Source organism: Rattus rattus, chromosome 5 (genome assembly GCF_011064425.1).
Source record: "Rattus rattus isolate New Zealand chromosome 5, Rrattus_CSIRO_v1, whole genome shotgun sequence".
NCBI classification, from domain to species: Eukaryota; Metazoa; Chordata; class Mammalia; order Rodentia; family Muridae; genus Rattus; species Rattus rattus.
In genome coordinates, this window is record NC_046158.1 from 11596339 (window position 1) to 11616639 (window position 20301).

At 56.6% G+C, this 20301-nt stretch overlaps 3 protein-coding genes across 5 annotated transcripts; all 3 read left to right on the plus strand.

Annotated features, from left to right (window-relative positions):
- The first annotated feature begins 955 nt into the window (after positions 1–955).
- On the plus strand, positions 956–7337 carry Ajm1 (apical junction component 1 homolog). 2 transcript variants are annotated; one of them, XM_032903078.1, is made up of 3 exons: positions 956–1134; positions 2559–2672; positions 2758–7337. In XM_032903078.1, exon 3 carries the CDS (start codon positions 2816–2818, stop codon positions 5738–5740), a length of 2925 nt encoding a protein of 974 aa, XP_032758969.1. In that variant the 5' UTR covers positions 956–1134; positions 2559–2672; positions 2758–2815; the 3' UTR covers positions 5741–7337. The 2 variants fall into 2 exon arrangements, with proteins under 2 accessions (XP_032758969.1, XP_032758968.1); XM_032903077.1 differs by having other exon boundaries at positions 993–1134; positions 2559–7337.
- A 69-nt stretch (positions 7338–7406) lies between these two features.
- Phpt1 (phosphohistidine phosphatase 1) lies at positions 7407–9306 on the plus strand. 2 transcript variants are annotated; one of them, XM_032903079.1, is made up of 3 exons: positions 7407–8060; positions 8429–8553; positions 9048–9306. In XM_032903079.1, exons 1-3 carry the CDS (start codon positions 7904–7906, stop codon positions 9138–9140), a joined length of 375 nt encoding a protein of 124 aa, XP_032758970.1. In that variant the 5' UTR covers positions 7407–7903; the 3' UTR covers positions 9141–9306. The 2 variants fall into 2 exon arrangements, 1 of the variants encoding a protein (XP_032758970.1); XR_004387973.1 differs by having other exon boundaries at positions 7899–8060; positions 8291–8553.
- A 1801-nt stretch (positions 9307–11107) lies between these two features.
- Mamdc4 (MAM domain containing 4) lies at positions 11108–19324 on the plus strand. The gene is given in 29 exon segments (XM_032901822.1): positions 11108–11194; positions 12511–12613; positions 12685–12858; positions 12942–13067; positions 13230–13360; positions 13444–13528; positions 13649–13774; positions 13958–14095; positions 14181–14269; positions 14360–14533; positions 14759–14843; positions 14928–15107; positions 15212–15340; positions 15427–15558; positions 15664–15788; positions 15869–15980; positions 16110–16226; positions 16299–16433; positions 16543–16679; positions 16753–16972; positions 17062–17199; positions 17283–17401; positions 17497–17587; positions 17711–17857; positions 17964–18098; positions 18194–18321; positions 18394–18502; positions 18877–19043; positions 19172–19324. Coding segments are annotated over 29 exon segments (3792 nt in total).
- The last annotated feature ends 977 nt before the right edge of the window (positions 19325–20301 follow it).

Consider the following 20301-nt stretch of genomic DNA (forward strand, 5'->3'; position numbering starts at 1 on the left):
ACGTTGCCATGAGAACCCTCCAGGGGCAGGCAGACATTTATCACTGCTAGTGACGTTGGAGGCGGGGCGTGCTGCTGCGCCTACTGTGGGCCAAGGATGAAGAGTTCTTTGGTGGGGGTGGGGGTGGGGGTGGGGGGGGGGAGGTGCTCCCTTACTCTTATGCTAGGGAGCTGCTGTGTACGTAGGACAGCTGATAACTGAGCAGGCACTATGGGACAAACATTACTTTAGCTCCCAGGTTTTTCACTCCTGATGTAGAAAAAAGGATCTACAGGTAAATTACCCCATGACTGCCCAAAAAGCAGTATTACTGGGATCTTGCGACGTCTGATGATACCTAACTAGGCAGGTCTTACTCCTCAGTTCTGACATCTGTGGCCCACCGCCTACCAAGCTAGGATACTGGAAGGCCCAGCGCCTCTGGCAAGGGGCACGCAGGGCCAGAATGAGTGGTGGCTTACGAGTGGACCTCATGAAAACTTCCCCAAAGGAAGCAGGCGGTGGCCACCCAGGCTATCTTGGACACTGGAAATTGCAGCTACACAGTACAGGCTGAGCAAGCCATCTGGCTCCCAGGTACCTGCTGAGATTTTTGGCGTCTTCGGAGCCAAAGAGGACAGTTCCTGAGGAGAGGCCAATGGGGCAGGGAACTGCTCATCTGCTCCCACCTGAGTCCAACCACAGACGTGTATTCTGGAAACTTCCCCAAACCTGGTTTCTCTGCAGCCAAGCCAAGGCTTCTGGCTCCTTACAGAACCCTGCCTAGAAACCTTCGGGCAGGCTTCTCTTGGTACAAGGGACCCCCAGTTCAGACCGAAAGATTTGTGCTTTGGGAATGCTATTCACGACCCTTCACTCTATACACACCAAAAGATAGCTAGGGCGTCTGTAGTCCCACTGTACACCTTCCTTACAACGCGGCCCCTTTAAGTGCCGTTCTATTGGTCGCCACTAGGGGCAGCACTGAGCCGCCAGGCCAGGATCATAGCTGCTGCCTCCAAGCTTCTGCTGATACCGGGTGTGTGTGTGTGTATATATATATATATATATACATATATAGCGGGGCCAGGTACACACTGAAACCGACTTGGGTTATGCAGCCTACTCGGGTTCGGCTCGTGGAGTAATCACCAGGTAAGAGGCCAAGCCAAACTGCCCAGCATGTGGAGCTGTTGGCACGGGAGGGGGCTGTACGGAAGGATGCGGAGTCCCCGCCCCCAAGCAACGCAGACTAGGTTCTTGCTGATGGCTGCTCCGGGCAAGGATGTTATTTGGGAAGGGTCTTCAAAATACCTAGGAAACAAGACCAAGCCCCACCTCCAGCCCAAAGAGGGCATGTGTCCCAGTGCCCTGCTCCTGACAGCCGCAGCCGGCAAAGCTGACTGTCACCTTCCTGGGCGGAGCCTCAGATCCTGTCGTCTAGCCCAAACTCTGACCTGGCCTTGAGTTTAGAATGAAAGGGGTCTTTATAGGGTCGGCATGAACCTGGGTTTGGAGCAAGCCTTGGTACTTAGTAGCCCTGACTTCAAACAACGGCCCCTGTAACAGCCCCCTCGTACACCTGGACTAGCTTGACCCTGGAAGGCCTATCTACTTACAAGTCCTGCCAGGCCACAAAACACTCTCAGCTTCCTCTGGAGCAGATGTCCTAGGAGTAGGTGCCTTAAGGAGGGGGAGGGTGTGTGTGAAACCCTCTTTCTCCAGCCAGCTCCAGGCCCTGGGGACCCCAGACACTGGTGGCCCACATCTGAACACTAGCCTAGATCCTTTTCAGCCCATAGCTCCGGGGAGGAACATTTCCAAAGCCAGAGTGCGAAGGACTCTGTCCTGGGGAGGGGCTTTCCTGCCCTCTCCTCTGCCTCCTCCTAGCTGGCAGCTTCCTGGCTTGGTACACTAGTGCTAGTTTGCAGCTTAGGGTAAGGGCATCAAGCTTGTGGCTCATATGGCCCCACGTGGTTCTGTAGCCTAAACCTAGCTTTAGAAATGCTAGAGGGTGGGGGTGGCGTCCATGTGCAAAAGAGAGTCTTGTTCTGCAGCCTTCTCCGTTCCAATAAGCTTGGTGATGGGTTTCATTCAAGGAACTGGGGTCCGAGATTTATGCAAAAGGAAGAGAGATTTGAGACCCAAGAAAACTCTGGGATCATTCCCCTGCATTCCAGGACCCCATCGAATTGAGGGGACTTGGGTTTGGTTAAAAAGGACTGTCCCAGGAGAAAAGCACTTGCGTGCTAGGAGATGAACTCTCTGCCCAGCCAGGTCAGCAGGCAGGAACCATTTATGGACTCACCTGGGACATCATCAGAGGGATGGTTCTGCAGGGCTGCTGGGAGGGGGCCCATAGTCTAACCTGTAAGGAAATCTAAAACCGCATCGTTCCAACTGTGGGCACCAGAGGGCAGTAGTGCTGAGATCACGTCCCGCTTTGATCTACGCAAGCCTGCCCAACCGACCCCTAGTAAAGGGAGAGAATGCCTGGCAGGTTTAGCTCAGAAGTTCCCTCTGCGGGGACAAAGAAGATCCACAGTAGATTAAAGTCTCCTGGCTCATCTACCCCACAGGCCGCATGGACTCTGAGGTCTCTCCTGCAGGTGCTTCCAACATAGGCATGGAGCCAGCACCAGGAGCCTTGACCAAGACCTGCAGCCAGGGCTGCTCCATCCCCTATGCCCCAGGTAAGCCGGACCAGCACGTGGGGTGGGGTGGGGGTAAAGGGCTTGGGGTGCAGAGGAGGCTGCCCTGACCGGTATCTCCTCCCAGGACAAAATCCCCGAAAGGCTGAGTGACTGGAGCTGCCAGCCTGGGGACGTCTTTTAAGATGACCCGCACGGACCCGCCGGACTTGCTGGTGTCGACCGTGTACCAGGACATCAAGGTGGTGGACCCAGGGCTCACGTCCAAACGCCAGCCATGTGAGCGATCCGTGGCCCGGCCTGCTGCGTCCACTCCTTTCAACAAGCGCCACTGCCGTAGCTTTGACTTCTTAGAAGCACTGGACGAGCCCACCATGGAGACACACCCAGAGCCGCCACCTCCTGAACCTGCGCCACCGCGCGCCCGGCCCAGAGACGGCGAGCCTCGGCGTCGCACCCGTTCCAAGAGCGCGCCCCGTGTGCCCCAAAGCCTGACGACTGCTCCGGCTTCACCGCCCGTACTGCAGCGCAGAGGCCGGGAAGCCCAGCGTGCCGTACGGGTGGAGGGGTCGCCGTGCCGGGAGCCCTCGTACCCTGCGCTGCGAGCTCTTGCTAATGAACTGCACCCTATCAAGCTCCAGCCACAGCGGGGAGGCCCCGGACGCATCGCGCCTCTATGCGCCACCCCAGGCCGCTGCGCACCACCGGAACCACCTGCTGGACCCGTCCCCCATGTCCGCTGCCGTTTGGACATAAAGCCGGACGAGGCGGTGCTGCAGCACGCCGCCCGAAGCTCGCGATCTGGCGCACCTAGAGAGACGTCGTCCTGGGCTCGCACCGTCCCACAGTTCCATGGCCTCACAGTTCCCGGCCCTCGCCATGTGGCCCTGTCACGCACTCCCACCCCCAGTGACTTGTACTGTACTGACCCCAGACCACTGTACTGCGATGGGCCGCTGCCTGGACCTCGGGACTACTTGGAGCACCGCAGTCAACCCTTCACAACTCCTCCAGGTCCCACCCAATTTTTCTACACCGAGGAGCCAGAAGGCTACGCAGGCAGCTTTACTGCAAGCCCCGGCCTTCCCTTTGATGGCTACTGTTCTAGGCCCTACTTGTCCGAAGAACCCCCTAGACCCAGTCCAAGGCGTGGGGGCAGCTACTATGCTGGCGAAGTGCGCACCTTCCCGATCCAGGAGCCCCCCTCCCGCTCCTACTACGGGGAGACAACTCGAGCCTATGGTCTGCCTTTCGTTCCCCGGTATGTTCCAGAAGAGCCCCGGGTGCACCCAGGAGCCCGCGCCTTCTACACAGAGGACTTTGGGAGGTACCGCGAACGCGATGCACTGGCTCGGACTTACCCGCATCCACGCAGCAGCCCAACCTGGGCTGACTGGGGTCCGAGGCCTTACCGCACCCTTCAGGTGATGCCGCCTCCTGCCCCTGGACCACTGTTAGCCTCGTGGCACGGTGGCACTGGCACAAGCCCACCCCGGCTGGTCACCGATAGCCGCCACTACTCTCGATCCTGGGACAACATCCTAGCTCCTGGTCCTCGTCGTGAAGACCCTCTAGGACGTGGCCGCAGCTATGAGAACCTCCTGGGACGCGAAGTTCGGGATACGCGGGGTTCATCCCCTGAAGGACGGCGTCCACCAGTCGTAGTGAATCTGTCCACCTCACCCAGACGCTATGCAGCACTCTCGCTGTCCGAGACGTCGCTGACAGAGAAAGGCCGCGCGGGAGAGTGCCTGGGCCGCAACTGGTATGTCACGCCAGAGATTACCATCACAGACAACGACCTTCGCTCAGCAGAGCGCCCGACTGCCAAGGGCTGGGAATTGCCTGGAGGCCGACCACGGCAGCCCGTACCCGTGGTCCCTGAGGGTCCCGCTTCCAGCCGCCAGCGCAGCCTCGAGCAGCTGGACGAGCTCATCACCGACCTGGTCATCGACTCACGATCGCCAGCCCAGGCCCCAGAGCCTACGGCCGAAGGTTTAGGCCGCCAACTACGCCGCCTGCTGGACTCACGGCCTGCGGGCCCTGGAGGAGCCACCGCGCTGGCGCCGTCGCGCTCGCCTCCGGCCTCGGCTGGCAGCACAGAAGAGCCCACCGGCTCGGGGGAGGCAGCCGACGCCTCCCCAGAGCCCAGCGCAGATGAGGATGACTTGATGACCTGCTCCAACGCGCGCTGCCGGCGGACAGAGACCATGTTCAACGCCTGCCTCTACTTCAAGTCATGCCACAGCTGCTATACCTACTACTGCTCGCGTTTGTGCCGCCGAGAGGACTGGGATGCGCACAAGGCGCGTTGCGTGTACGGCCGCGTGGGCAGCGTGTGCCGCCACGTGTTGCAGTTCTGCCGCGACAGCAGCCCAGTGCATCGCGCCTTCTCGCGCATAGCGCGCGTCGGATTCCTGTCGCGAGGCCGTGGCGTGCTGTTCTTAGGCTTTCCGAGCCCGGGCTCTGCGGACAACTTTCTCCGCTTCGGCCTCGAAGGGCTGCTGCTATCGCCCACCTACCTGTCGCTGCGTGAGCTGGCTACACATGCGGCGCCCCTGGGTAGCTATGCACGAGAGCTGGCGGCCGCCGGGAGGCTCTATGAGCCGGCGGAGTGCTTCCTGCTTAGCGTGTCCGTGGCCGTGGGCCCCGGCGCTGCACCCCCGGGAGCCGCTGCCCGGCCCGCGCCACGCAGTCCTGGGCCCACAGTGCGCAAGTTCGCCAAGGTAGCCCTGGCCGCTGGCAGCCCAACACGGCCTCCTCCTGCGCGTGGCGGAGAGCCAGACATGGAAACGTTGATCCTGACGCCACCCCCCGGCACTGCGGGCCTGGACGAAGAGGGTGAAGCGGGCCGGCGCGCGCGTGAAGTAGCCTTCATCCATATCCAACGTGAGCTGCGACTGCGCGGCGTCTTTCTCCGCCACGAGTTCCCACGGGTCTACGAGCAGCTCTGTGAGTTTGTGGAGGCTAACCGGCGCTTCACGCCCACCACCATCTATCCCACGGATCGGCGCACAGGCCGCCCCTTCATGTGCATGATCATGGCTGCTTCCGAGCCGCGTGCACTAGATTGGGTAGCCAGTGCCAACCTGCTGGACGACATCATGTGAACCATGAGACCATTAGGCCCAGGCCCCGACCCCGAGCCCTGCCTACTCTACTCAGGCCCTGCCTGATCCATCATGGCCGCCCCCAGAGTCCGGACCACCTGGCTCAGTGCCTCCCAACCCCCCTGGGCCTCCCTCAGTCTTCTACAAATTCTCTACCCTGAGCTCCACCCACTCCACACCTCTAACTTTGCCTAGGAGCCCCCACCCCCGTCCCGTTTCCAACCAGCAGCTTCTCTTCCTTTCTGTTCCTAACAGTACCACCCACATTCCACATCCTGGGGTCTACCCAAGCCAGTCAAGGAGTGGGGGCTCCCCAAGGGCCTGGTCCTCGCCCTCGGTGCTCCCCACTGGGAGGTGGGGTGGGACTGAGGACCGCTGGGCTCTGCCTTCTACTACACTCATCCCTTTGGGACAAACTCCCTTGGTGTACGTTGTGGGTGCTTGCTATAGCTCTCCAACCCTTCTAGTCCAGACATCCACGTTAACCAAAGCCCAACGTCCTTATTTTAAGCACTTCCCCTCACCCTCCTGTTTGGGTTGTGTCAGGCTCAGAGGCCTACTCTCTGTGCACCCATATGCTGTTGAGGCGATGGGCATGGCCAGCACTGTCCTATCAGTGTTGCCTGACCGTCAATGCTCTCACCTCTGGTCACCTTAGCCTGGGCTCTTGTAGGACAAGTTGGAATACTGGGGAATTTTCAGGTCAAGGCCAAGGCACAATCTACCCAGCCAGATGGAAACCTGAATAGGGGAAGCAGTGTGGGTTTTGAGCAAGCCAGAGTTAAGATCTGGCTGGGTAAGGATTTGAGCTCCCCAACAGCAGCTTACCCAACAAGATGGCCTTAAAAATCCACCTTCCAGAGAAGATGGAAGCTCAGGCCTTAATCTTCCAGGGAGGTGGGAAGTGTGTGCTGATGAACTAGCAGGGGACCCTACAGAGAGCAGCACCTACCATTGAATGACTTGGGAATGAGTAAGGAACAGGGCTGCCCCTAATTAAGGACTGAACTAGGAAAGGTGCGGAGTAGTGAGCCACCAAGTGTGAGAATGGTTAGGGAGCCGGTGCTGAGGCCTACCCTGATTCCAATCCTGTGTAAAAAGTGCCACATACTCGCCCTGGCTGCGCTCCAAGCTGAGAGAGAAGCCAAAGCCTGACGAGCTGTGGAGAGGTCTAGGCTTCCCTAAACCCCTTGCCAGACCCCTATAGTCTAAATATACCTGGATCTGAGCCCAGGACTTCGTGGAGGGTGTGACCCAGAGAGGGCTTGAGACCAGTCTCTCCAAGCCCTCTCCAGAAGCCGCAAGACCCTTAGGAGCTCCGAACTTACAAGTGCGAGAACCTGGGACACACACCTATGCTGTGCGAGGGCGTGCACGTGCCAGCTACCCTCTACTGTATGTCCCCGGGACACTCCAGCTCTCTCTCCTTGGCCCCTGTCTTAGCACATGTCCCGATGCCGCTCTTGCAACACTTGCTGCCGTGCCGCCTGTCGCCCTCCCTAGGGGCTCCACATTCCTTCCTGTGGCAGGCTGGTAAGAATGCCCCTGACAAGAAGGGCGAGTGCTTTCGAACCAAGTAAAATAGAACTTGAATGTAGCTGCTGCAAATAACTGGTGGTGGTGGTGGTGGTCGCCGTCGTCGTCGTGGGCGGGGGGTAGGGGGGAGAGTGTTGGGAGCTTTCGGGAGTAGGAGCTTAGCACCCGGGAGTATTGTGGAAGGGGAGGCCTGATGTTGTGAAGGATCGGGCAGGAGAGTACTTGAATTTAAAGACACCTGAGAGAGATCCTCGGGTTTAAGGGTATTGGGGAAGAGAGGATTTCGGATTTATGGTTTACAGATTGAAGCCCTAGGGCCCGGGAGTGGAGCCAGGGTGCGTCCCTGTTTTCTCTTTCGCTGCCCACCTACAGCAGCTTGATTTACAGCACCACAGATTAACCTATACCTCGACTCCTTTAATTGGGACTCAAGATGCCAAAGCTGCAAAGAACTGGGTTGCAATTGGCTAGTCCCTCCCTCAGGTTGGAGATACAACTGGCTGAGGCTCTCTGGGCCTCGAGAAGCATTCCCTCACAGGATTGGTCGCGGCTGCCAAGGACCCGCCTCCTTCGCGCACAGGGTTGGGTAAGGGATTGTGGGCCCAGAGACCGAGTGCTTTGGCGAACATGGCGGCGGACCTCCGTCAGATTCCTGATGTGGACATTGATTCAGATGGTATCTTCAAGTACGTGCTGATTCGAGTCCACTTAGCAGAGCCTTCCGGGGATCCGGCGAGGGAGTGCAAGGAAATCGTGCGTGGCTACAAATGGGCTGAATACCACGGTGAGGGCGGGGCCTCTGCCCGGCTGGGGGCGGGGCCTGAACCTAGCAGTTGCTGGGGGCGGGGTTGTGAATGCTAATATATCTTGACTAACACATAGCCTGGCTGGCCTAGAAACGTCGGGGTTTAGGCAGAAAGGAGTGCCTTAGGCAGAAAGGAGTGCCGTGACCGGAACCTTTTTAATCCCGTCTCTCACTTCGAAGTGTCTTACTCCCGTTCGTCTTTGTGCCAGCGGGGGAAGGGCTCATCTCCACTGGGAAAAAGACCACCAAGAGCTGGAGCTTCTGACCCCCATATCCAGCCCTAAAGTTCAGTGTGGGGCCAACAAGGGCGACTAGGGCATATCCTGAGGCCACTCTCCCCACCTCAGCGGACATCTATGACAAAGTGTCAGGCGAACTGCAAAAGAATGGCTATGACTGCGAGTGCCTAGGCGGCGGGCGCATCTCCCATCAGAGCCAGGACAGGAAGATACACGTGTATGGCTATTCTATGGTGAGCTTCAGTCCCCGGGTCTCAGCCAGATTGCAAAGCTCACCTTTGTGAGCCTGACCACTCCTCCACACCCCCACCCCGCCATTCAGGCCACCTCTGAGACTATGAAAGTTGGAGCTACAGAACCCTTACTTAAGGGCAATGTGGCTTTTCCTTTCCCCACATTTCCCAAATGACTCCAAGGTGTTTGGAAGCCGGCTGCCTTGGGTTGCACCCCCTCCTTGCCCCAGATCCTGATGAGTCTGTGTCCTGGCTCTTCAGGGGCCCTTGGAGCAGCCAGTGCTGGGGTCAGATTCACAGCCCTGACCACCTCCATCTTTCTTCATAAAAGTCCACCCTGGATCCTCAGGCATCACCTAGAGAGCCTTTCAGTCACCATCATGTTCCCAGTGTGGTTAGGATTTGCTTACTTTCCCCATGGCTGCTATTGCTGTAGCTTCTGGGTGGACTCCCAAAGCAAAACCCTAGCAGACTGGTGGTCATCTTCTCTCTAGGGTTACGGCCGTGCCCAGCACTCTGTTTCAACTGAGAAGATCAAAGCCAAGTATCCTGATTATGAGGTCACCTGGGCTGATGATGGCTACTGAAGCTCTCCCCACCAGCATCTAAGTCAGGACTCTGCTCTCCCTGTATTCTGTCTTGAGGGGCTGGCCCTGTGTTCTCCTTTTGTACCTTGGGCAACACACCACCTGCCAGGCCTTAGAGGCCAGAGCAATCTGATCCATAGAAATTAAAGTATTGATATGCCTACTAGCCCCTGACTTGTGTCTTGGTTTCTACCTTTGGATTGCCACCGGATATACCTACTCAGCTTCAGGGGGCCCTGGGGACTGGTGGTGCATACTCAGCCCCTTAGGTTCAGATAAGGGGGCCCCCACATTGCTGCCATTTATGGCTTGATTGCTCCTCCATGAAGCTGTTATCCTCAAGGACATCTGGGAGGAGGCCCCAACAGGCCTTGCACAAGAAGTCAGTTCCTGGCCACCCAAGACCTGGGGTGCCCACAAGTGCCCCCTTCCTGTAGTTTATCCAGGACTCCCAGCAAGAAAGGATCCTGGCAAGCACCGTCCGCCAGCTGACAGGTTGCATTTTTTTCTCAGGCTAAGCCTGATATCTCTGACTGACCACAGGAAACAGTCCTGCATAGGTCTTTCGCTTGGGACTTATAACTCAGATGGCTCTTAGTCCCTGGACCATTCACACCCTCTGTAAGTCTCTACTAACCCCACGTCACTGTACAGGACAGTGGGTAGGCACCAGCTTAACCCCTGCTCTAAGAAGTCTCACAAACCGTGTGCCATTAGAGTGGGTCCTAGGGAAAGCCAGGGCTGGGGCATCCCTCATCAAACTCATGCTACCCTCTGTCAGCTCTGCAGATGGCAGCAGACACTGCTGAGAGGCCCTGTATAGGCCAGGAGACAGGTGAGGTGAGACAAGCCCCAAGGTCTCACTACAGTAAGACACAGGCAAAGTCTAGCTCCATGCGACAAGATTTTCAGAACTCTGACATTACTCTTGCCATAGCTGTGGGGTTTTTCCTGGGAAAATGAGTTTGTGGACTCAACAAGACTTTTTCCGATCACCAGCCATGCACCACATGATCTCAGAAGTTTTTGTTTTGTTTATTTTTTAAAGGTTTGTTTATTTTTTGCATATGAACACACTTTAGCTGTCTACGTACATCGGATTCCACTACAGATGGTTGTGACCCACCATGCGGTTACTGGGAATTAAACTCAGGGCTTCTAGAAGAGCAGTCAGTGTTTTTAACTGTTGAGCCATCTCTCCGGCCCCTTGTTTGGTTTTTTGAGACAGGGTTTCTCTGTGTAACAGCCCTGGCTGTCCTAGAACTCTCTTTATAGACCAGACTGGCCTCAGACTCACGGAGATGGACCTGCTTCTGCCTCCTGAGTGCTGGGATAAAAGGTGTGCACCCCCACACCTGACCACGCAGAGCAGTTTTTAAAGATGGAGCTCAGCTTGGTAGAGCTTGACCAGCCTAGAGTACCACACAAACTAAGTGTGGTGGTGTACACCTATGATCCCAGCACTTGGGAGGAGGAAGCAGAAGGAGTATATAGCAAGATCAGGCCAGCCTGGTCTACGTGAGACCCTGTATCAACACACATACACACACCAGATCAGTTACAGAGTGGCCCAGCTTGAGTTACAGGTGGTGTGAAAGCAAAGACACCACACCTAGACATGGGACTTGTTCAGGTCCACAGAGGCAGGCTGGTGATACTGGATTTGTCTTGATCTAGTCCCCTGAGCACAGAGCAGAGGAAGCTGTGAGCATTTGCTAGAGGGCCATGTGCAGCCACTGAGCAGACTGGCCTGACATCCTTGGCCCGCACCAGGGTAGGCTGTGGGCCTCATGAAAAAAACTCTTAGAGCCTTGCAAGTGGGGTCCCCAGCCTTTCCACATTCCAGTAGAAACTTTCAGGGGGAAGGGCAGGGTAGGGCAGGGTAGACACACAGGATGGCCAAGAACCGACCTTTGACCAGAATGAGCCAAGCAGAGGCCCCCTTCTAGGGTTACTTTTACAGCTGGATGCTTAGGCTGTCATCATCAGATGGGACCCGGCAAGGAGATGCAAGTATAAAGGAGCCGAGCCCTTCCGGTGAGAACAGCCTGCCGGTGAGGCCGCGGCGGACTGAACTGAGAAGTCTCTAGACTGCACAGCTTCGCTTGCACTGGGACACCCTCTAGCCTGGCCATGTGCCTGCCTAGCCGCCTCCTCTCAATCTGGGTCCTATTTATGGGTGAGTAAACTGTTGCCCGATGCTAGTTGGTGTGATGGCAGCCACAGGAGCCTGTCAGAAGTGGGTTGTCAACAATGGGAACATTCAGAACAAGCCAACAGGGCTGGAGTTGCCCACCTAAATTTTATCCCCTTGTCCTAGAGGAGAGGCCACAGGCCATAGGTGACCATCTCCCTGGCTTTCTGAGCCTTTGCCTGCCTCTCCCATTGTAGAACAGGTACAAGTCCCTTGGTCATCTATCCCTCAGTGTGTCCTCCTTTTTTTCTTTTTTTCCCTGTTTTTTGTTTTTGTTTTTGTTTTAATTTTTTTGGTTCTCCAAGACAGGGTTTCTCTGTGTAATCCTAGCTGACCTGGAACTAGCTCTGCAGACCAGGTTGGCCTCGAACTTACAGAGAACTGATTGCTTTTGCCTCCTGAGTGCTGAGATTAAAGACCTGTGTCAACATCACCTAGCTCTATGGGTCTGCTTATAGGGCAGGAGGAGCCCTACCGGAAGATCTTCCAGTTCCTAGTCATGTGGGCTCCTTCTTCGTAAGACCCTTTTTCCTGTCCCTGGCAAGCAGGGGCTCTGTGAGGTTAGCAAGGTGGGAAGATGTTCTGTTGACTTTCAGTGTAGATCCCCTGTGGCAGTTCCTGGTAGATGTCAGGTTCCTCCCTATGTGATCCTATAGAGCTGAACTCCAATTGACAAGTCCTCTGGCCTGTCCGGGTCTGGGGCTTCTCTGGATATAGAATTTATACTGCTCAAAATAGCCAGTCAGGGCTGGCAAGATGGCTCAAAAGCGAAATGCATTTGCTGCCAAGCACAGTGGCATTTATTCAGTCCTAGGTCTCACAGAGGAAGGAAATCAATGATTCCCAATTCAGTTGACCTCTGACCTTTACCCCTGTTGCATAGCACATATTTGTACACAAATGCAGATATACAGATGTTTTAAAAAAAAGGCACTTGGGCTGGAGAGATGGCTCAGTGGTTAAGAGCACCCGGACTACTCTTCCAGAGGTCCTGAGTTCAATTCCCAGCAACCACATGGTGGCTCACAACCATCTGTAAAGAGATCTGATGCCCTCTTCTGGTGTATCTGAAGACAGCTACAGTGTACTTATATATAATAAATGAATAAATCTTTAAAAAAAATAAAATAAAATAAAAAATAGGCACTCACCTCGCTTACTCTGCCAGCTGCACAGTCTCTAGGCAAGACCTGGGTCCCTGACCACTGCGGAAGCCCCACCGAAGCTACGTGCAACTTTGTGTGTGACTGTGGAGACTGTTCAGATGAGGCTCAGTGTGGTGAGCTGGTCAGGGGGTTGTGGCAGGGAGTGGTAGCATAAAGGCAGACCCCTGACCACTCGTTCTCATAGGTTTCCACGGTGCCTCAACTACCCCAAACACCCCCTTCACCTGCAACTTTGAGCAGGACCCCTGTGGCTGGCAGGACATCAGCACCTCGGGCTATCGATGGCTTCGAGACCGGGCAGGGGCAGGGCTGGATAGTTCTGGGCCCCATTCTGACCATACACGTGGCACTGACTTGGGTAAGACCTAGGGAATTCACGTACACTCACCCCCTCCCTCCTGTCTTGGTTTTTGTCTGGTCTAACCTCTCACCCTGGGCCAGGCTGGTACATGGCTGTGGGAACCCACAGTGGGAAGGAGCCATCTACTGCGACTTTGCGCTCTCCTGTCATGCGTGAGGCAGCCCCCACCTGTGAACTGAGGCTCTGGTACCACACTGACTCTAGAGGTACGCGCTCTGGATCCCTGCGGCCCAAAGCTGAGTAGATCTGGGAAAGGGCTGGGTGAGGAAAGAGGTGGCTGCAGAAGCAGGAGGTTTATCCAAAGTCAGAGCCGGACTGGAGGGAGACGCCAAGGGGCTCACGCCTCAGGACCACTCAAAACACTACAGATGTCGCTGAGCTGCGGCTGGACCTGACCCATGGTATGGAGACACTGACTCTATGGCAGAGCTCGGGACCTTGGGGTCCTGGCTGGCAGGAACTAGCAGTGAACACTGGCCGAATCCAGGGTGACTTCAAAGTAAGCAGGGTGGTCTGCCAGGCTGGGCACTGTGGGGAGGTCTGGGCACTGGACCTTGATCCTAAGGACTGTTCTCTCTCCAGGTGACATTTTCTGCCACTCGAAATGCTACACACAGGGGCGCTGTGGCCTTGGATGACATGGAGTTCCGGGACTGCGGTCTGCCCAGTAAGGCTGCACATCATCCTGTCCAAACCTGGGAGACCCCCTTATTGTCCACCTTCCTGAACAGAACACCCCACCCCAAATCCTGGGTCCAAAGAGAGTGTTAACTATTTCCCACTCCAGTCCCTCAGGCCAGGTGTCCCCTGGGGCACCACCACTGCCAGAACAAAGCTTGTGTGGAGCCCCACCAGCTCTGTGACGGTGAAGACAACTGTGGAGACAGATCTGATGAAGACCCGCTCATCTGCAGTGAGGCTGGGGCCATCTAGGGCCGGGCAGGGTGAGGGATTACAGAATGAGAGCGGGAGACTAGACCTTGATCTGAGTCCTTCACTCTGGGTGGGACAGCCAGTGTTTCTCTGGAATCAGGGCCATCTGACTGCAGAAAGCCCTGCTCAGTGGCCCTGATAGCCCCCCACTCCCACTCCTCAGGCCACCACATGGCCACTGACTTTGAGACAGGCCTAGGACCATGGACCCAATTAGAGGGCTGGACACGGAACTACAGTGCTGGCAGCATGGTGAGCCCTGCCTGGCCCCACCGAGATCACAGCCGGAATAGTGCATACGGTGAGGCCTCCAAGGGACCCCGGCCATGGCCTTTTCCACCCAGGTTCCTCCAATGACTCTGGCCCATATTTGGCCTCTCTCACAGGCTTCTTTCTCGTCTCTGTGGCCAAACCTGGCACCACTGCTGTCCTCTACAGCCCTGAGTTCCAAGGCTCAGTCTCCTACAACTGCTCGGTGAGATGGGTGTCAGAAAATGAGAAACACTGAGTTGTCCTTCCTGACTGTAGATGCCAGAGACCCCTCACAGCCTTTCTTCTGTTCCAGTTCACCTTCTATTACTACCTGCATGGGTCTGAGGCCAACCAATTCCAGCTCTTTGTGCAGGCACAGGGGCTCAACACCACCCAGCCTCCTGTCCTACTCCGAAGCCGCCATGGAGAGTTGGGGACAGCCTGGGTCAGAGACCGGGTTAACATTCAAAGTGCCCATCCATTTCGGGTGAGGCTGGGATAGAGGGCAGAACCCAGGGAATCCTGCCTAGAGCACGCACAGGAGCACGCTGGGATTCTTTGGTCGTTCCTGAAGACTGGGAAATTTCCTCAGTGGGAAAGCTTGAGAGTGTTGGGAAATTCATGAAGTCTAACAGTATACGGATGGGAAGGGTGCCAGAGGAAAGACAGGACAGAACAGTGCTGGCATTCCCTAAGCCCTCCCTGCCCTCAGATCCTTCTTGCTGGGGAGACTGGTCCAGGAGGCTTCGTGGGCCTAGACGACCTTATCATGTCCAACCACTGCATACTTGTTCCAGGTGATCTGCCCAAGGCCCTGCCCTGGCCTGCCCAGCAGGAGCAAGGCTGTCACCTGCTCTGCCCTGACTTTAGTTCCGTTGTAGGTATGTCCACCCTGCAGCCATCACTTTCTGGACCTGTGCCATTGGCCCTCTATCCCCAGACATCCATCAAGCGAACCTGTGAGCCAGGACATCTCTCCTGTGACGAGCTGTGTGTGCCCCCGGAGCAGCTGTGTGATTTCCAGCAGCACTGTGCCGAAGGCGAGGATGAAGAGAAGTGTGGTGAGGCCAGTCAGAGCCTGCCTGGGTTGGTTCTTCACGGTTATGGGCACAGGCAGGCCAGAGAAGGCTTCGCTGCCTTCCAGAGCAGAAGACTGTTGTTGCAGGCACCACGGACTTTGAGTCTGCCTCTGCTGGGGGCTGGGAGGACATCAGTATAGGAAAGCTACAGTGGCAACAGGCTGAAGCCCAGGAGAGCGGGAAGCCTGCCAGGGATACCAACCGGAATGCGCCTGGTGAGGCCCACACTTCCCACAGGAGCCCCTCGGAGGAAGTCTATAAATTACCTGAGTAGTGAGGGGGTACCTTGCTCTTCCCATAGGGCACTTCCTATCTCTGCGGAAGGCCTGGGGGCAGCTACGATCTGAGGCCCGGGCTCTCACACCTGCTCTGGGCCCCTCTGGCCCTCACTGTGAACTCCACATGACTTACTATTTTCACAGTCATCTCCAAGGTATTACCTGCCCCTGGCCCAAGACTGGATCCCTAGGAGCCCCCTGCATGGCAGACAGGGTCTGAGGATGACCCACCCCCCACCCATACTAACTCCCTTGATCAGGCTTCTTGGCACTGGCTGTGGTGGAGAATGGCTTCCGGGAGCTGCTGTGGCAGGCTCCAAGCAGCAGCAGTGGGGGCTGGACACTACAGAAGATTCTTCTTGGGGCACGGCGCCGGCCATTCCAAGTGAGGCTGGCAGTCCAAGATGGGGAATCGGTACCGGGCTAGCCCCTAACTGACAGTCTTTCTCCCCTATCTGCCTAAAGCTGGAGTTCGTCAGTCTGGTGGACTTGGATGGTCCTGGCCAACAGGGGGCTGGGGTGGATAATGTGACCCTGAGAGACTGCAACCCCATGGTGACCACTGAGAGTGACCAAGGTTCTTCCTGCCCATCTCCCTTCCCTACCCAGGAGCTACCACCTAGCCCACCTCTAATCCTGTCTTATAACAGGGGAGGAGGCAGACACTAGTGCTGACCCACCCCCACCCCATCCCCCCCACCCTCAGAGGTCTCCTGTAACTTTGAACGGGACTCCTGCAGCTGGCACACAGGCCACCTCACAGATGCCCACTGGCACCGTGTAAAAAGCCATGGCTCTCAGTATGACCACACCACCGGCCAAGGTAGGGAATCTCTGAGGCCTGGGAGGGTCAAGCTGACAGCCTTCCTGTAGCTCAGTTTTTTATCCCCTGAAGGTTTTTTCATGTTCCTGGATCCCATGGACCCACCTGCTCGAGGCCAAGGTGCCCTGTTGCTCACGAGACCCCAGGTGCCAGTTGTCCCCAAGGAATGTCTCAGCTTCTGGTACCATCTGCATGGGCCCCAGATTGGTGAGAACCTCAGAGCTGTCAGAGCCTCTGGGTGATTCCGGTACCCACTACAGCAGCCCAAGGCACTAGGAGTTGGGGGCTGGTCCCTTCAAACTTCACTTCTCTGCAGGGACACTATGCTTGGCCATGAGGAGGGAAGGGGAGGAAGACACACTACTGTGGTCCCGGTCAGGCACCCACGGCAACCGCTGGCACCAGGCTTGGGTCACTCTTCACCACCAGCCGCAGGCCAGCACCAAGTACCAGGTGAGGGTAACCTCAGCACTTGGTAGGTGGTGTAGGGTTGGCCCCCCTGCCAATTGTCACTTTCTACCCTCAGTTGCTGTTTGAAGGCCTCCGGGATGGGTACCATGGCACAATGGGCCTGGATGACATGGCTGTGCGGCCTGGCCCCTGCTGGGCCGCCAAGAGATGTTCCTTTGAAGACTCTGACTGTGGCTTCTCCCCAGGGGGCTGGGGGCTGTGGACACGCCAGAATAATGCCTCAGGCCTTGCTCCTTGGGGTCCTTGGATAGACCATACCACAGGGACAGCCCAAGGTACTTGGTCTGGTAGGGATGGGGGTGTGGTGGGGGTGGGTTTACAGAAGGCTGGTACAGAAAGCTGATGCTGGTCTCCCTTCTCCAAGGGCACTACATGGTGGTGGACACCAGCCCAGATTTACTGCCCAAGGGTCATGTGGCCTCTCTGACTTCAGAGGAGCACCCGCCCCTGTCCCGGCCTGCCTGCCTGACCTTCTGGTACCACCTGAGCTTCCACAATCCAGGTGAGGAACCTACAGGAGAGGAAGCCCCTGTCCAGGACTGGGAGCCACCGAGGCATTGGATCTAGTTGGGTTCTGGTGTTTAGGCACCTTGAGGGTCTTCGTGGAAGAGAGCACAAGGCGCCAAGAGCTCAGCATCAGTGGCCATGGTGGATTTGCGTGGCGCCTAGGCAGTGTGAATGTACAGGCTGAGCAGACCTGGAAGGTAAGTACCTGAGTGGAGAGAAGAAAGCCACCTCACCTTCAAGGTTTGCCGGGACCAGCCTGCAGGACCTGTGTGGCCGGCTCTGTACCCTGTAGGTAGTGTTTGAGGCTATGGCTTCTGGCGTGGAACATTCCTACATGGCTCTGGATGACATTTCCCTCCAAGATGGGCCCTGCGCTCAGCCAGGTGAGCAGCTTGCTGTGGCCTGAGCAGCACCATTTCTCTACCAAACAACTCTGACTCCCACCTGGCCCTGCCCACGAGTGCTTCTCACTGGGGCAGCTACTGTCACCTTCCAATTCCTTGCAGGGTCCTGTGACTTTGAATCTGGCCTGTGTGGGTGGAGCCACCTGCCTTGGCCCGGTCTGGGTGGGTACAGCTGGGACTGGAGCAGTGGAGCCACTCCATCCCGGTACCCCCGGCCTTCAGTGGACCACACTGTGGGCACAGAAGCAGGTACATACTGGCTGGGAGCAGGGCCTGGGCTGGTGCCACCTCACAAAACTGGGCAGTGCTCACCCAGCTTCTCTTGTTAGAGATACCCCCACCCTTTCATCTCCAGGCCACTTCGCTTTCTTTGAAACCAGCGTGCTAGGTCCTGGGGGCCAGGCAGCCTGGCTGCGCAGTGAGCCACTGCCAGCAACTGCAGTCTCCTGCCTCCACTTCTGGTACTACATGGGCTTTCCTGCGCATTTCTGTGAGTGGCTGGGCCCTGGGTGTAGGGGACCAGGGGCCCAGGTTGGGCACAAAGGCGTCTCCCAGGGGCCTGACCTGCCTGCTTCCTGCTCTCAGACAAGGGTGAGTTGAGAGTGCTCCTGAGCAGTACCCAAGGACAGCTAGCTGTGTGGCACCGGGGTGGGCACTTGCGGGACCAGTGGCTACAAGTCCAGATTGAAGTGTCCAGCTCTGAGGAGTTCCAGGTGAGGTCCCTGGTGAGCTGCCCTCCCTCCCCTCTTCTGTACCTTCAGATACTCAGATTTAACCTCTATCAGATTGTTTTTGAAGCCACTCTGGGTGGCCAGCCGGCTCTGGGGCCCATTGCCCTTGATGATGTGGAGTACTTGGCTGGACAACACTGCAAGCAACCTACACCTAGCCAGGGTAAGCACTGGCTTCTAGGATGGCCGGACTTGCCCTGACCCTGCCAGGCTTAGGCTGGTGGTCCAGAGAGCTGTAAGTGCCCTGCTTGGGAAACCAGCTGAACCAAGACTGTGTTCATGGGCTGAGCATAGGGGCTCTATCAGCTTTTACTGTCCCCTCCTGGGCAAGAACTCTCTTGAAGGAACTGCCAAGTTAAGCCAGAGACCACAATGCGTTTGGCAGTCAGTGGCTACTGTCATGCCCAGAGGAAAAGGGGACAGGCTTGCAGCATTGTGCACACACGTCAACAAGGAGGCTGGGGCCTGCAAGCACTGGAGAGGTCAGGCAGCCCTAGGCTCATCTGTGGAGGGTTGAGATGGCCTCTCTGCCCTCAGGTGGAGTGGCAGCACCCGTGTCTATGCCGGTTGCAGTCGGAGGAGCCCTCCTCCTCTTCCTGTTGCTCCTGGGCCTTGGAGGTTGGCACTGGCTGCAGAAGCAGCACCTCCCCTGCCAGAGTACAGATGCAGCAGCCTCTGGCTTTGACAATATCCTCTTCAATGCGGTAGGAACCCCAAAATGTGGGGAAAGCAGTGGGGGACCAGGACTCGGAAGCAGGGACCCCGCCCCACCCTGTCCAGATCCACACTGCCTTTCCACAGCAGTTGTCCAATATCCCTTCCTTCTTTCTAGGATCAAGTTACCCTCCCAGAATCAATCACCAGTAACCCATAGAGCACTCCAGACAAGGCCTGGCCTGACATGGCAACTCTCACAGCATTCAAACCTCACAGGCACTGGCCTGCCCACCTGCCTGTGGGCCTGGATGTAGGGACCGAGTCATGATTACCTCACCAGGTCTTTCTCTATCTGGTGTCTTTGCCCTCTGGTGTGATGGAGAAGGGTAGAGGGGTCTTTGTACTGTGAATAAATGCTCTACATAGTGAGGGCGACCCAGATGTTTGGGCTGCACTCTGTATATTCTGTGCCCAGCAGGTGGGTGGCCCTCCCAGGGTTTAACCTAACCTAGGACAGAACTCAGAGAGTGGGTGTAGGACCTTTCATTGTCTTTGGTGTAGCTCAGAAATTATTGGACCCTAAGAACCCACCACCCCTGCCAGCAAGGAATGGCCTCTGCTTCTAACTTACCAGGTGGTTCTGTACCCAGTAAGGATAAAGCTACCCCAAAAATGCAGGGTCTTGGGAGTATAAAAGCAACTGGACATGGTACCATGAAACTGGTCTGGTAAGGAGAAATGCTACCAGCTCCAATAAAAACCTGAAACTGAGGTCACTGGGAATGCCCATCCCCCTTCAGAGCAAGGCACCAGAAGGCAAACTACACTTCAGCCTTTGGACAGATATGGTGCTGCTACACCCAGTCAGAGGCCTAATGAAGTGAGGGTGACACATCTGTCCCACAATGGTTCCCTTCACGTGATGCCTCAGACGTGGCTTCACTGAGGACTGGGGGCCCTAAGGGCTGTCCTCCAGGGTGAGAGTGGACTACCAGACGCTCCTTCCTACCCAGGGAAACTAGTCCTCACCATGGATACCATGTGTTTCAAGCTAGGCTCTTGTCTATCCCAAAGTCAGCTGCATGGGAGGAGGTGGTGGGACATGGCCAGGTGCCACCCTGCATCTTCAGGCATTACAAGGCTCTGAGCAGACAGGGAAAGAACTTTCAAGCTCCCTAGGTCCCTCTGGGGTATGTATCATGAGGGAAGCTCCCTCTGCAGCTGTGGTCAACAGCAAGGAGACGTCAGAGTGCCAGGTGCTGCTTCTCTCCAACAGAGCACAGGCCCTTAGAAGGGACAGGAGAC